We start from the raw sequence: 13,998 nt of genomic DNA, 5'->3' as shown, positions 1-13,998 counted from the left end.
GGTGGCTTAGCGGCTATGGTGTTGTGCTGCTAAGCATGAGGTTGTGGGGTCAAATCACCGCCATGGCAACCGCATTTTGGGAACTATTTCCGAACGGGCACGCTCTGAGCAATCCATTTCAATGTCGTGCAGAAGCAGCCAGACAACAGTGAAGGTTGTTACGATGGGCCTGTTGGGTAGCATCCTTCGAACCTTTCTCGGGCCGCTGCGACGAATTGCTTCATGAAGCCAACAATGCGCCTCCTTCGGACAGCCCCATGGCGCCAGCAAGGCTAGCTACGTTTGGCAGACAGAGTATTGTTAGTTGGTTCGCTGTCGCCTTCACAGTCTAATTGGAGCAAGAGAACTCCTGGAAGAGGGTGCTTTACAGCACTTTCTCACAGCCCCCAGTAATCGTCACAGTCGTTTGACAGACACGGCGGCTGACCGCAGAGTCAGCTCTGGAATCGAGACGCGCCAGCTTGAGTCAAGCGTGACAACTCCTGTCTACGAGGACATTATCCGCTTGGTGTGTTCAGTGAAACAAAAGTGCGGGAGTGAGTGTGTGAACACTCGCCCTCAAAGGCAGGCACATCGGCGACCTTGGACGCTCCGATTGGACGATGGTTGGATGGCAGTTTTCTCTTGTCTGGGGATCTAGGGAGGACAGAGTGTGTTTAAGCAGCCATTTTCGGCTTCTCAGTGTGCTTCGTTTTCAGTCATGCTAGACTTATGAAATGTAACGTTCTCCACCCTTCATGTGACATAGTAAATAAATCCCATACGTACTCCTAGTTCTTGATAAGAACAAGTTCCTCCCTTCAACCACATCTCTAGCATGGATGAGTTGGACGACGGCATGGGCCAGCTACCCCTTTTGACATGCCCGACTCCAGCTCGTGCAAGGTGTGCTCTTGCACAGCGTATAGAATCATGCACAGAGCGAAACAAGACAAACTCATCAGCTGACGCAAGAGACTGTCGCCGGAGGTGTACTGTGCAGCCGGAATGCAAGAGGGAGAGAGAGAGAGAAAAAAAAAAGGAAGGCAGGGTCCATGATGTACACGTGTCGGGATCCCCCAGCTCTGATATGAAAGAATGCAGGGAAGAAAGTTCGCTTGCGTGGGCTAGACAAGGCAAGTTGAGAGGGTGCCTATGTTGTCAATGAAGCTTGCCTCCTGAAATCATGGGTTTGCAACGTTTCAGACATTTCTATCTGCTATTAATGAACCAATTTGAAAAATTTCTGTGGTGAAAATGCTCCCTAGAGGGCACGTAACAACTTGCAGCGTATAGCCAAAATTTGCTATCAATGCTGGTGAGGGGCCCCTTAAATAAAAATTTGGAAGTTATCAGGCTTATCATAGCTAAAGTGGTATGTTGAGCTTTGTGCGAGTTAACAACTGGCCATATCCTACTGCTGTTACAGTAAAAGGAAAAAAACAACAACAATATGTTGATGCTGGCAGAACCCTCCTGCGGGTTCCTCAAGGGTTAGCTCAAGCGTTGTTAGCTCAAGGGTTCCTCTTGCGGTGCCTCGAAGGCACTGCAGGAGGAACGCTTGAGCTGCTATCTCACACACTGGCTGCCGGCCGACAGTGCTGAGTACTTGTAGGGCTACTTGGCTCCTCTCGCATGCAGGATGCAGCTCACAAAACACTGTGTGACTTCCACGAGCAGTCAGACTTCGCCACCGAGCTGCTCTATGTGAACCTAACAGTACCAGTGTACGGGGCCACGTGACAAACTCTCTTGAGGAAGTCGCTCCACAAGCGAACTGTACATAAAATGTATCTATTCGCGCTGTTGTATATATGTAAATGCATCCTTTCTTCACTCTACCCTCTCTCTATGTCCTTTTACTCCCCTACTCACACCCTCCCATTGCTGATAGCCATTCAGGTGTCAGCAGTAATTTCCTTTTCTTCATTTTTTTATTACTTATTTACTTATGTATTTCATCTAACGATCCGTTACTACTGATCTTGTGCTTGTCCCATTTGTTTGCTTCTAAGATTAAAATGTTCTTGGCAGTAATTTATGGCTAACCTTTTAACAGTGCACACGAAGCATGTCCGAGAAGAGGGAGGAATGGTATGAGCACCGACTTTTTAAAGGGCTTCTCACCAGGCCACATACGAAATTTCAGCTATATGCTAGAATTTGTTACATGCCCGCTAGGGAGCATTCTGCCACAAGTATTTTTCAAATTGGTTCATTAATAGCCAAGATAGAAATATTTCAGTGCCATGAACCCAACATTTCAGGAAGAGAGTGCCACTGCCAAGAGAGACTCTCTCTCCACTTGCCACGTCCAGCATCCACAAGCAAAATTCCTTCCCTGCGTTCTCCCATACCAGAGCTTGAGTATTGCATGACTCATATGTCACAGCCTTCATTTTTCTTCCCCTCACTTTTTTGCTGCATGCCGCACTTCTGCTGACGACGTCGTGTTTGAACTGTTGCATTTGTCTTGTTTAGCTCAGCGCACGATTTTGTTCGCTGTGCACCAGAACACCTGTCTAGTGGTATAAGTCAGTGCCACACAAATACTCAGGCAGACACAAGTGGATCACGGAGCATGATCGCGCGCTGGAACACAGTAGAAAATGACAGTTTCACTCTCAGCGTACGCGACTGCAAGACATGGGAACAAGCAGGCGAAACGGAAGTACATCTCTCTTGGTGTGATGCGAAGTAAAACAAAAACATGCAGACATTTGGTTTGTGTGTTTTATTACTTCTCTAAACTTTAAATTCATCCATTGAAGCAACAAATAACACAAATAACAGATGTTGCTTTGAACAATTCTCGAAATCGCATGCCACTATGATAAATGTTACAGCTTGGTGAACTACATAGGCACGTTTGCACGATATATGTTGACTCTCTAGCTGGGAGTACGGTGCCCATGAGGAGAAGGGCAGACAGCGTTTGGTTTGAAATTTAAGTTCTTTCCGCGGCGTGTATAGGGATGTAATACTTAGCAAAGACGATCGTCAGCGCGCACTGTATGCACGGAGCTTGTCAACTCAAGATGGCCAAACCTGGTGAGGGGCCCTTTAACAAATCATTGAAAATCAGTGTCATGTTTTTTGTCTCCTTCTTCAAACATCTGGCTTGCATCTGTCGTGGGATGGCAGGAGGGGAAAAGAGTCTCTTGGCCATGATTATAGAGAAATATTTTGTAGTTGAAGTGAGAAAACTTTCAGATGTAAGCTGGATGCAGTCATCACAGGACAGGGCAAATTAGAGGTCATAGAAAGAAGCCTCTGTCCTGCAGCACAGTTTAATTCAGCTGATGGTGATAGTGTAGATGGCCTCGGTCTTGCAGTTGGTACATCACTCGTATGCGCTCCACTGCACAGGTATCGAGTGGAACAGCCACGAGAGTAAGATCCTGCTGGAGAACTACGTGCGCTATGTGCCACAGGTTGGGCCAGACAAAAAGTTTCGCAGCAAAAAGGAGATGTTCAAGCGCATTGCCGACCACATCTTCGAGGCAACGGGGCAGCGGCGCACAGGCGAGCAGTGCGAGAACCGCTACAAAACCATCATGCGCCGGAAGAGGCGCCATGGAGAAGGAAGGAGCACAGGACTTGCCAGGGCTCGCATCCTTCTGCACACAGCAGCTGGAGCAGAAGACGGTGAGGACGAGCAATTCATGGTTAGTATCCTCTTGCCTCTGTCACTGTGAGAGCAAAAGATACTTGGTCAGTGGTCATGACAGACATTGTGCTAATGACAGCCAGAGTGCTAGTTTGCTTCCTGTTTTCTATGGGCCTGTGAGATGGGCTGTGGAAGTGATGTGTCTCCCTTCAATTTTGTGTGCCGATTTTCACTTTAATGCTCATCTTTCTCTCTTCCTATCTCTTTATATCCCTTAAATCTGAAGCCAAGTGAAGCGTGGCATTGGAAGCAAAAGAGGAGACTATTGGCATCAGGGAAACCTGATGTGATGGTCTTGTAGTAACAGACATCACTGAAACATACAAATGCACTATGACCATGCTGCGAAAAAAGTTGGAGGATGCTTAAGCTTCGCCTTTAAGAGAATGCCATGGCATTCAAAGATCCCTGACTGCGTCTCACGCTTTGTGGCAACTGCAGCTTATGCTTATGCAACTGTAATGCTTACCGGGAAACGCTAGTGGCTAATGCTATGAATGAAGGCGAGCTTTCTGGTAGAAACATGGCCTCTTGCGTGGGCCGATCCCGGAGATTTTGAACAGCTGCACCAAAAAAAAAAAAACATCATTATCAGGTTTCTTTTATTGTTTCGCACTTTTAATATTTCAGTCGTAGAAGATTTAACTCAAAAGGCCTGCGCTGTCATTGTTTTTCTTCATGACATTTGCCTGTGGCCTGTCATTCTCAAAGTTCCAAGGAATCACTTTGTCAAGAATGTAAGACAAAACATAATCAACCTTAGTGATAGAATGGTGTGGCAATATAACCTGCATATACCACATGTCATATAGCAAGGCATGGCACATCATATACCTACATATATATGGGACTTTGCACTTGTGGAGACATTGGATGCCGACACTGGATTTTCTGTGACACGGGGCCCTTAATGCTATCACATAAAAATCAGCATCATTTAGCACTCAATGAAATAACAAAGCAAGTCTTCCTGTGTTTAGAAGAGGGGCGCACAGTTGGATGGTGTACTGTGGCAGTTTTTGGCAACATAGTGAATGGCCTTCAACCACTGTAGTGGGCTGATGGGTGTGTGTTTCAGTTATGTTTGACAACATTCGGTGACGTAAATACTCTATTTACTCGCATAATGAACACACCTTTTTTTCTGAAAGACCGAGTGTGGGGCTGTTTCTCACGTGGGGTCAATTTTATGGGAACCTTTATAAAAGAGCAAAAATAGGAAAGAAAGAGAATAATGACTAAAACATTGTGTTAGATAACTTAGCTGTGCAGTATCATAAGAAGCCAACAAACGCTGACACCAAGGACAACATAGGGGAAATTACTTTTGCTTAATAAATGAAATAAAAAAACAATAAATTATTGGAAATGAAAGTGGATGAAAAAACAACATCCACTTTCATTTCCAATAATTTATTGTTTCTTTATTTCATTTATTAAGCGCAAGTAATTTCCCCTTTGTTGTCCTTGCTGTCACTGTTTGTTGGCTTCTTATGGTACGACTAATAAACATCGGGCCCCTTGGTTAACCCCATTTCTTCTCATTTATTAGCTCTGCAGTAGATATATGCATACACTTTTTGCAAACAGTGGCCGCTTTCCCGTCTTCAGGCCCTGGAAGGCACAACGTGTCCAATTCATAGTGAGCAGCTTGTTGTGCTGCTTCCGCTGGTAGCACATGCAGGCTTTTGCAACCCTGAAATGCGTTTCAGCAGCATGACTCCCATGCTCTACCACACACTCCACAGTGGCTTTTTGCAACAAATGCTTCGTGGAACAGTCACTATCCAGAGTTGTGTACTTTGCAAAGCAAAAGTTTTATTATGCGAGCATAGCAAGCTTGGCAAAATGTCAGTAATGTTGTGAGCCGTATAGGCTGATGGGCCTGGTGCCAAGTCACGTAACGCTTCAGAAAACGATTGTTTTTCTGCTAACAGCAGATTCTACTGAGTGAGACAGCCGACAACAATGCACCAAATTGTGGGCAAGCGAAGAAGGCTTCACTTTGAGAAATAGGGCCAACCTACAGCTCGCCAGGTCACTCACTTCTAGCTACGCAACTCTGTACCGGTCATTTTGATTGGCTGCTGCACACTGATGCAGGGGATTAATTTTTCTGCCAAGAGATGGCTCTTGGGGACATGCACTGTCATCGTCAGCCAGAGCGAGCGAGACGAGAAACTACAGCACGGCTATTTGCTTGAGAGATTGCACAGGACAAAGTTAGGGGCGTAATTACTAAGGTGAAAGCCTTAAATGCCTCATCAGGTGGTGGCCTTGAAAATGCAGCTCCAATGTCACTCATCATGGCAAAAAAAAGAAGGCAAGGTAATTAATACAGAGTTAATTCAAGCACTCAAATTTACAGCCTTTGGGGGGAGTCGAACCTTCTAGCTTATGTGGGAGTCGAACTCACAACCTTGGGTGCTAAGGCAAATTAAGGCACATTTAGTTAATGTACAGTTAATTAAAGCAGTAGAATCCACAGCCTTTAGTGCTTAATTATAGCAAATTAAGACAGTTAATTCAGATAGCGTCATTTAAAGCAATCGAACCCACAACCTTTGGTGGGAGAAAACAAGTAATAAGAAATAACGATGAATTCGAATGAAAATGTCATATAATTTATTGAATGTCTGTCGAGCGCACAGGCTTTTGTCTTCACCCTCTTCGTCGTATGCTAAAGTGGCTGTCAATTTTTTTTGCAATGGGAGGTGAGGGGGAATCTCTATCTTGAAGGGCAAAGTTGGCAGTGCATTTATTATGCGAGCACGTTCATTGTGTGAATAAGTACAGTGATTTCTTAAAGAGGTGGCAGTGACATAAGTAGACAGAAAATTGTGGGGCAGAATTCACAATTCACAAATTGTGGGGCAGTATTCACTTCCAGCGCGCATTGATTGGCTAGGCCAGCGGAAGCAGATGCAGTGAAAGGAATGGCAAACCTGTTGGAGTTATTTTTGTGTCGCATATCCCTGAGTGCGTTGGCTGGTTGCCTGTTGCTTATGTAAGGTACCATGCTGGATATCTTCACACAAAATTGAATTTATCTCCAAAAGCGATCCAACAAGAGAAAGGCCCTACGGGCAGTGGCGTAGGTAGGTCGTCTGGCACCCAGGGCCCATAGGTTGTTTGTCAACCCCACCCTCCACCCCCTCAACCCCTGAGTGTAGTCAGGAAGGCAAGGATATCGACAGATTCTGGGGAGGTTGGGTGATTTCAGCACCAGCACAGCTGCCTTGAATATCGTGCACGTCCCTCGGGCCCCCTGTCCTTCGCTTTCATTCCCAGAGATGGTGAATGCAGCAAGTATACACGCTGTTTTATTTTCTGCACCAAATAACACAGGGTGCTGCACTGATAACTTGTGATAAGCGCATTTGCACATATGCTGTCAGACTGTAAGGCTTAGTAGCCAATACATATGCGGCATCGTGAAAAATGTGACTCACAAGTAACAAAAAATATATTAATAAAGTTTTAATTAGCAATTTAGAGGCAGTATTGCATTTGCAAAATTGAAGCTCGACAGTCATATCTTGCCCAACAACAACTTCGCAAAAATTATCGTAGGTCCTATGGCATGCAGTATTTTGGCTGTGGGCAGCCCTGAACCCGAGTGAAAATTAAATAGCATGTTAATAACACTGATTTCCCCACTCTATCGGAAAACGCCAGCTGCTTACCTGCAGCACATGCGCCAATGCTATGACAATTACGAGTTCTCTTCATTCCGATGCATAAAGCCTTTCTTTATCTGCTGCTATTGGCAAACATGATTATCTGAGCTGTGGTACTGCCACAAGGTTGGGAATAGAATAAAGCACGCTTCAAGTCAATTCCTAGCGTCACCATGCAAAAAAGAAGAAGACCGCGGTGACAGCTGTGCCAGCAAAAGCTTGTGCTACTGTTGGTCTGCACTCCCAATGGAGAGGCTAGAGAGATTGACGTCGCTGGTGCACTACTTCATATTTCTTTTGGTACTGCCATACTGGGCCGCCCGCAGTGCCAGAGTACTTCAAACTCTAGCACCCAAGACAATTTTGTTTAGAGAAGTTTTTGTCAAGTTAATAATATGACATTGAGTCCTCAATCCCCGAATTGAAATGCTTCCTCTATAATTGCCAATTTTAAGCAGTTAATTAAGACATGCTTAATAATGACCTGCCATATTTTGCATGATACCAAGTTTCTAATGGTCACAAAGATGCATAACCTGATAGAATACCGGGAAATATCCTTACAAAATTCACCTTTTTTATAAAATTCTGTGCAGCTGAAACAGCATACTGAACTTGTGACATGAAGTCACACAACAACAAAATGATAGAGACGGTTAGCTAGGACTAGGAGACAGTATTTTTATTCAACTGCGAAACTGATACAAAATTAATGCAAATGATTCAAAACTGATAAATGGAACACATTATACATAGATGCACAAACCATGGCGAGACATTGAGCATTTTACACTAAAATCTAATGGCCAGTATAAACACATTTCCTTCAGAGGTTCTTTTTCCGACACTTTCCTTCTGCAAACTCGTTAATTACTAGTAGTAAAGTTTATATTTTTTACATGTTCTTTGTCTATGGCCAGGGAAAAGAGGGGGAAGGCGGGAGAAAGAAATTCAAGACGAGCAAAATGAGAACAAGGAGAAAGCTGGAGCGAACGTTTTGACTAGTGGACTTGTCTTCTTCAAGGCCTTTCTATGGCCAGTATCACCAATTTTAATAGCCTTTTATCACCCATGGTGGAGTGCAGAGACATTTTGATCAGCTTTAACTTGGAAAAGTTCCTTTCACACGATGCAACTGACACACAGACCGCGAGGAACAAGCAAAAGAAAACGGTAATGTTTGGGTTGGGGCTCAAAGAAGTTCTATTTGGCGATAAATTCCAAGAAGTGTTGTGCGGTCCATATCCTCATTACATCACGGTGCTTTCCGGCAGCTGTGGGGTGCCTTCGCAACTGAAGAATCTTTGTGATGATTTTATTGCCTGAAAATGTGTCATATATTTCTGTAAGACTCAACGTCAATGTCTGAAATGTTTCTACAGTTTCAAACATCATGGAAACAGGCTCAATGATGCTGAAAACCAATGTCACCTTCCATAGCCTTGGAGTGGGTGTCCAGCTCTCTGTGGAAACGATCAAGGCATTCAAACATTGCTCTTCTGGTCTGTTCTGTTAAAATCAGGCCAGTGTCCTCTGCTATTTCTCCTGACATCTTGTGATATCTAACCCCTTGTTGTACCTCAATCCCCATTTCCTCACATTTTGCCGTGGCTTGGGCAATGACATTTTTCACAACTTCAACGTGCTGCTCTTCCAGGAACATCCTTAACGATTTGAGCTTCAGGCTGCAGTGCTGGAGGCTGATTCCTGCAGTGTGCAAGTAATTCTGTGTTTTATTGACTTCCTCTAGCACCTTCGACCAGAAATACAGAATACTTAGAAAAGTCGCATACAGCAGCAACCAAACTCAATGCGCCCCTTCTTGTTTCCCCATTGAACTTGGCATCCTGCAGTGCTTCCAGCATCGAGATGATCTGCTCGTAGCTCCTTCCTGCTGCACACACTGCCTCGTAGTGAGCGCTCCACCTCATTTGACTGAGATTTTTGACTGTCAATGCCACACCAGCATTCTTCAGTAGTTTCTGTTGTTGAGGCGAGCTCGAAAAAAACTTGTACATAGCTTCCAAAGTTCATAAAATGTCACACATGCGTTGACGCTTTCAATTGAATGCTCGCTGCAAAGGTTCAGGGAATGATTCGTACAGGGCACAAACGGCCTTTAAACTGACTTGTTTGATCCTGGCCTGCACGCCACCGTGAACACGGCCATTACTGCTGCGTTGTCGTACCCTTGGCTGTGGCAAAAGCTTATGTGCAATTTGTTGTCTTCGAGTTGTTTGACAATGCTTTCTGTAATCTCAGCAGCAGTTTTTTCTTCTGTCGGAAAAAAAATTCTAAGAAGGATTCTTTTACTGTGACTTCGTTGTCATCAATGCACACGTACCTTATTGCCTGACACATTCGATTCACATGCGAAACGTCTGTTGTGCTGTTGAATGAAATGCTAAAATATTTAGCCTCCTTCTTTTTTAACAATTTCGCTCTTCACGTGTCTGCCCAAGAGTTGGATAAACTCATTTTGCATTTGAGGTGACAGGTATGAGGTCACCCTTCCGTCGGAAGGGATGGCAATCTTAACTCTTGTGAAATGTTCCTTCAAAATCGCGTCATATCTCGAAAGAAATTCTGTCAGTTCAAGAAAATTACCTCTGTTGTCCAACTGCATGTTTTCTCTGTGGCCATGGAGAGGAACGTTCATTTTTGCCGGAAATAAGACTACGTCCAGAAGATGGTGCAGTATGTCCCTCCAGCGTTTCTACAGTTCAACTTCCGCCACGAATTGAACCTGGAGACGAAGCAGGTTCCTGGAGCTTTTCCTGCTCCGAAGAGTTTGCAGCAGAAACAGTAAACCGAATTTGTTGACTTTGAGTACACCATCCAGGTTCTCAGAACTTGGCTGCCCTCTGCGGTTGTTTTGTAGAATCAAGACTTCATTAAACGCTTGCTGAACATTTCACTGCGCCCTAATTCTCTCATAAAACTGAGGAATGGGCTGTCCTTCACTTCCTCTACTCACTAGACTTGCTCGTACATCATCTGGGATGGGTATGGCCCACATACCTATGTCAGAGTACATGTCATCTTTAAGTACATCCATCGTCTTCCTGTAGTTCGATAATGCGTGAGCTTCATGGCCTTCAGATAGTGTCACAGGGTCCTTGCCTTCTTGTGGTGAGTTGGGCTGCACGTATTGTGGCTCTTGTCTGACCATTTCCACTTGGCTGTCATTGAGAATGCGGGTTTCAGAATTATCGGACTGTTGTACCGGGCCCAGCCCAGTGCGCATAAATATACGGGCTTCCAAGTTCTGAGATGTGACGTCTAGCTGTTGTGTTCCTGCAGCTCTGCATGCGTCCGATTCCAACGAGTCAACCGGTCTTTTAACAAACTGCTCGTGTGCGTCAGCGCGCATAGATATACCAGGTTGCCAGCAGTCTTCCTTGTGCTGCTCCCCTTCTTTGTATGTGCATATTCTCGCACTCACCTCTTTGGCGTCATCCGTGGGCAGGCGCAACGAAGTCCACACATATTTGTGAATTGACCCAGCCATGGATTGAAGAGTCCTGGCTTGCTCCCTTTCGGTTTTCCTTTGTTGAGCATTGCTGAGTCACCGCCTTTCCATTTTTATCTTACGGAACAAAGGAAGAACATTAATTTATACGTTATTTTTGACAGCCATATGGCAAAGTCCCTAAAAACACACTTAAATAAGGAGGCAGATCGGATATGCTCAAGGCGTAATATTATGCCCACAAGAGCTGGCAGTTCACGATACTAACAAGGCTTCTACTAACAGGCTTCTGTAGATGAAAGCAGTATCACAGCTAGGCAACAACACAAGACAGCGTGCCGTAAATATGAAGACACAGTACAAATATATCTGAATGTGTATGTCTGGCTACTTTACTAAACGAATACACCAGAATGAGAAATTAATTAGGTTACAACAAAACTAAATATAATGATCAAGTATATACAAAACTGCACTCTGCTAGCAAAGCTTTTGAATACAAAAGTATCTGTAACCAACTAGCCAGTTCACATAGGTCAAGCGTATATTCACTGGGCACCAGAGGAAATCCGTAGGTACCAAGGTTGTATAGTCTTCTCTCGATGTGAATCTAGAGATGTTCTTTGTTGACTGACGCCGTTCATTGGTGCTGTGCAGCACTGAAGCCCTTGGAATCTTGACTTGACGACAAGCCAAAAACCTTAACATGCGCTCTTAGAAGCACAGTGCGATAGAAATTACACTCTTCTTAATGGAGACGGAAGAGTCGCAATATCGGCAGCACGACCAACAGAATAAATCTCTCAAGCTAGCACGAAAGCAGCGGGAGAGCGTGTGTCACAGAATTACACTGTGCTTGCACAATTACCGCCGCGAATTGCATCATGCACTTTCTGCGGCGGAGCAGCTGCCGAACTAAAAAATCTTTTCTAAAACTTTCGAGGGTAGGAAAGAAAGTGTGAAACATGATGGCAGGTTCCCCGTGCCTCCTTGGAGCGGTTGGGAGAGGGGAAGTAAAAGCAAGCTGAAGATCGTGGCACCCACGACTACAGCCTGTTGAGTCGTTATACACCGCCAGACTCTTCGGCAGCACCGAGTCTGAAGGCGATCCCGAGAATCCCATTCGTGCCTTTCAATGGCCACACTTGTTAACATTGCAACATTGCTTTCTACGAACGCTTCGGCATAAACGTGAGCGCTGGGCACACTCGTTCTACACCCACAGGGGGATCTTCTCTTGCTGCTGTCTTTGTTCGTCTTTGCAGCGTGTACTGAACGGAAGAGGGACCCAAGAGCCACAATGCCAGACTGTATGTTTAGTGACGCCCGCTCCGAGTGTGATCACACTGCACGGGTGTACCACACATGAAATGTTCTGCTAAGTAGAGTAGTTTAGCAACCACTTAGCAAATTAATTATTGTAGCCCGCACATTCGTGGCAATTATTTCGTAGGATGTTGATAAAGCTGTAGCCGACAATTCTGCGGCGCAAGACATTGGGTACATGAGCTTGGGCTGCTGGTTACCGGAGCATTCTTTGCCATTTACACCCAGTCAAGCCGGCAGAAAGAGGGGGGTCTTCAGACGTATATGGCACCCCCCAACTGGCACCTGGCCCCTCCCCTTTCCCTGTTACTATGCCACTGCCAACGAGTCATCGAGACCACAGATGTTGGAGGCCAAGTGACAGGTGTCATAAGTGAATGTTTGTGATGTTATCAAATTGTGTGCACAGAGGGGAAGGGTGAAAATGTATAGAAAGTGGCGGACAAGCTGTTTGTCTGTGCAGATGTGTCTCGCATACTAAGCTGAGAATAAGTGATGGAACAGGGCTCCTGTGATGGCTTCTGTGTGTGTTTCATTGCCGTTGACACCAGCACAACCTCACCTACGCATTCTGAGTGGTTGCCACTGGAGATGACTCATTTTGTGACATCCACCGGCACCCACTTGTAGAGAATAAGACGTTGAAGACAACATTATTGAATGGGAAGGTCAAGCTCCTCACGTTTGAATTCTCTGTTATCACTGTTTTAAGGTTATGTAACAATTTATTCATTATGTTTTTTCATGATGTAGAAGTGCTGTCCCAATATTGCAAGGACAAATTCAGCAAAATTGCTAAGTCGATCACAACTGCCTCCTACAAAAAACACTAACAAATTATGGTGCGAATGTAGCAAGTTTTACTGCAAAGAGCATTTATGACATGGGAAGTTTCCAATGTTGTAACTGCTCTTTGCAGTAAAACTTGTTGCACTCGCACAACAATTGGTTCGTGTTTTCCGGTGGAGGCAGTCGTGATGCTCTTAGCATGTTTGCTTAATTTTTGCCTGCAATATTGTGACAGCACAAGAAACTATGGTACAAGTGCAGTGAATTTTACTACAAGTAGTTACGACATGGAAACACAGCTGATCGTTTACATTCTTTTGCACAGTTGTTTGTTTGTGGCACTCTGGTTCATAAATGGCACAACGTGGCATAGAAAGAGATGTGCAACTTGGGATCAAATTAATGCTTGTATGCTTGGAAGCCAAGCACTCCCACAGCCACACTATGGCTGCTTTCCACAAGGGAACAGATTGTACTTGAATTGAAACCCCACTGGTTTCCGCCAGGTACGTCTCATGCACTGCACCACAGCATCTGGCTATGCATAGCATTTGTCGAGAAGTGGTGCCTCTGATGGTTCGTTTACTGATGGTTTGATGGTTGATGGTTTACTTTACTGGTTTTTGAACCTACACATGCTTTCTGTGGAGATATGTGGGTTCATGAACAAATGGGCAAACATATGTGGAATATACTATTTGCAAAGATTTGACAATTGTACTCCACACTTCACTGTAATTCGGTCTTTGTTTTCTTACTTCCCATCTGGAGCACTAATGACAACTCCAGAATTTTTTACTTGTGCTGGTAACACTGTTCGAATAAACAAAGATGGCTATGACATCCAGGCGCTGGCTCACATTGCTCGTTTATGGTGTTGAATTGAGGTGTTTTGTCGAAGTCAAAAGGGTCCTTGCTGCCGATCGTGTGATAAGATAGCTTGCCAGCTTAGGCAGTGTCAGCAGTTATAGCGCCGCTGTAGCACTAGCGATGCTGTCTATAAAAGCTGCTGCTTCCTGATAATAAAGGGCTTTTTGGTTGTTGCTTGTCGAAGCGGAAGGATGCACACTTCTTTCCGTCTT

At 44.8% G+C, this 13,998-nt stretch overlaps 1 protein-coding gene and 1 long non-coding RNA gene across 3 annotated transcripts in view; one reads left to right on the top strand and one right to left on the bottom strand.

Moving 5' to 3' along the window:
• Nucleotides 1-13,998, top strand: part of LOC135919147 (trichohyalin-like) — a 41,237-nt gene that overhangs the window by 24,134 nt on the left and 3,105 nt on the right. For both annotated transcript variants that reach the window (XM_065452871.2, XM_065452870.2), the window contains exon 3: nucleotides 3,349-3,647. In XM_065452871.2, coding sequence (XP_065308943.1) covers nucleotides 3,349-3,647 — 299 coding nt within the window. The remainder of the gene's footprint in view (nucleotides 1-3,348; nucleotides 3,648-13,998) is intronic.
• Nucleotides 3,542-13,998, bottom strand: part of LOC135919150 (uncharacterized) — a 35,010-nt gene continuing 24,553 nt past the window's right edge. Inside the window, exons 2-3 of the long non-coding RNA XR_010569899.1 lie at nucleotides 4,119-4,212; nucleotides 3,542-3,671 (exon numbers count right to left, since the gene is read on the bottom strand). This is a non-coding gene — a long non-coding RNA (uncharacterized lncRNA). The remainder of the gene's footprint in view (nucleotides 3,672-4,118; nucleotides 4,213-13,998) is intronic.

This window comes from Dermacentor albipictus, chromosome 3 (assembly GCF_038994185.2).
Source record: "Dermacentor albipictus isolate Rhodes 1998 colony chromosome 3, USDA_Dalb.pri_finalv2, whole genome shotgun sequence".
In the NCBI taxonomy this organism is placed as follows: Eukaryota; Metazoa; Arthropoda; class Arachnida; order Ixodida; family Ixodidae; genus Dermacentor; species Dermacentor albipictus.
This window is presented reverse-complemented; position numbering and strand designations above follow the sequence as displayed.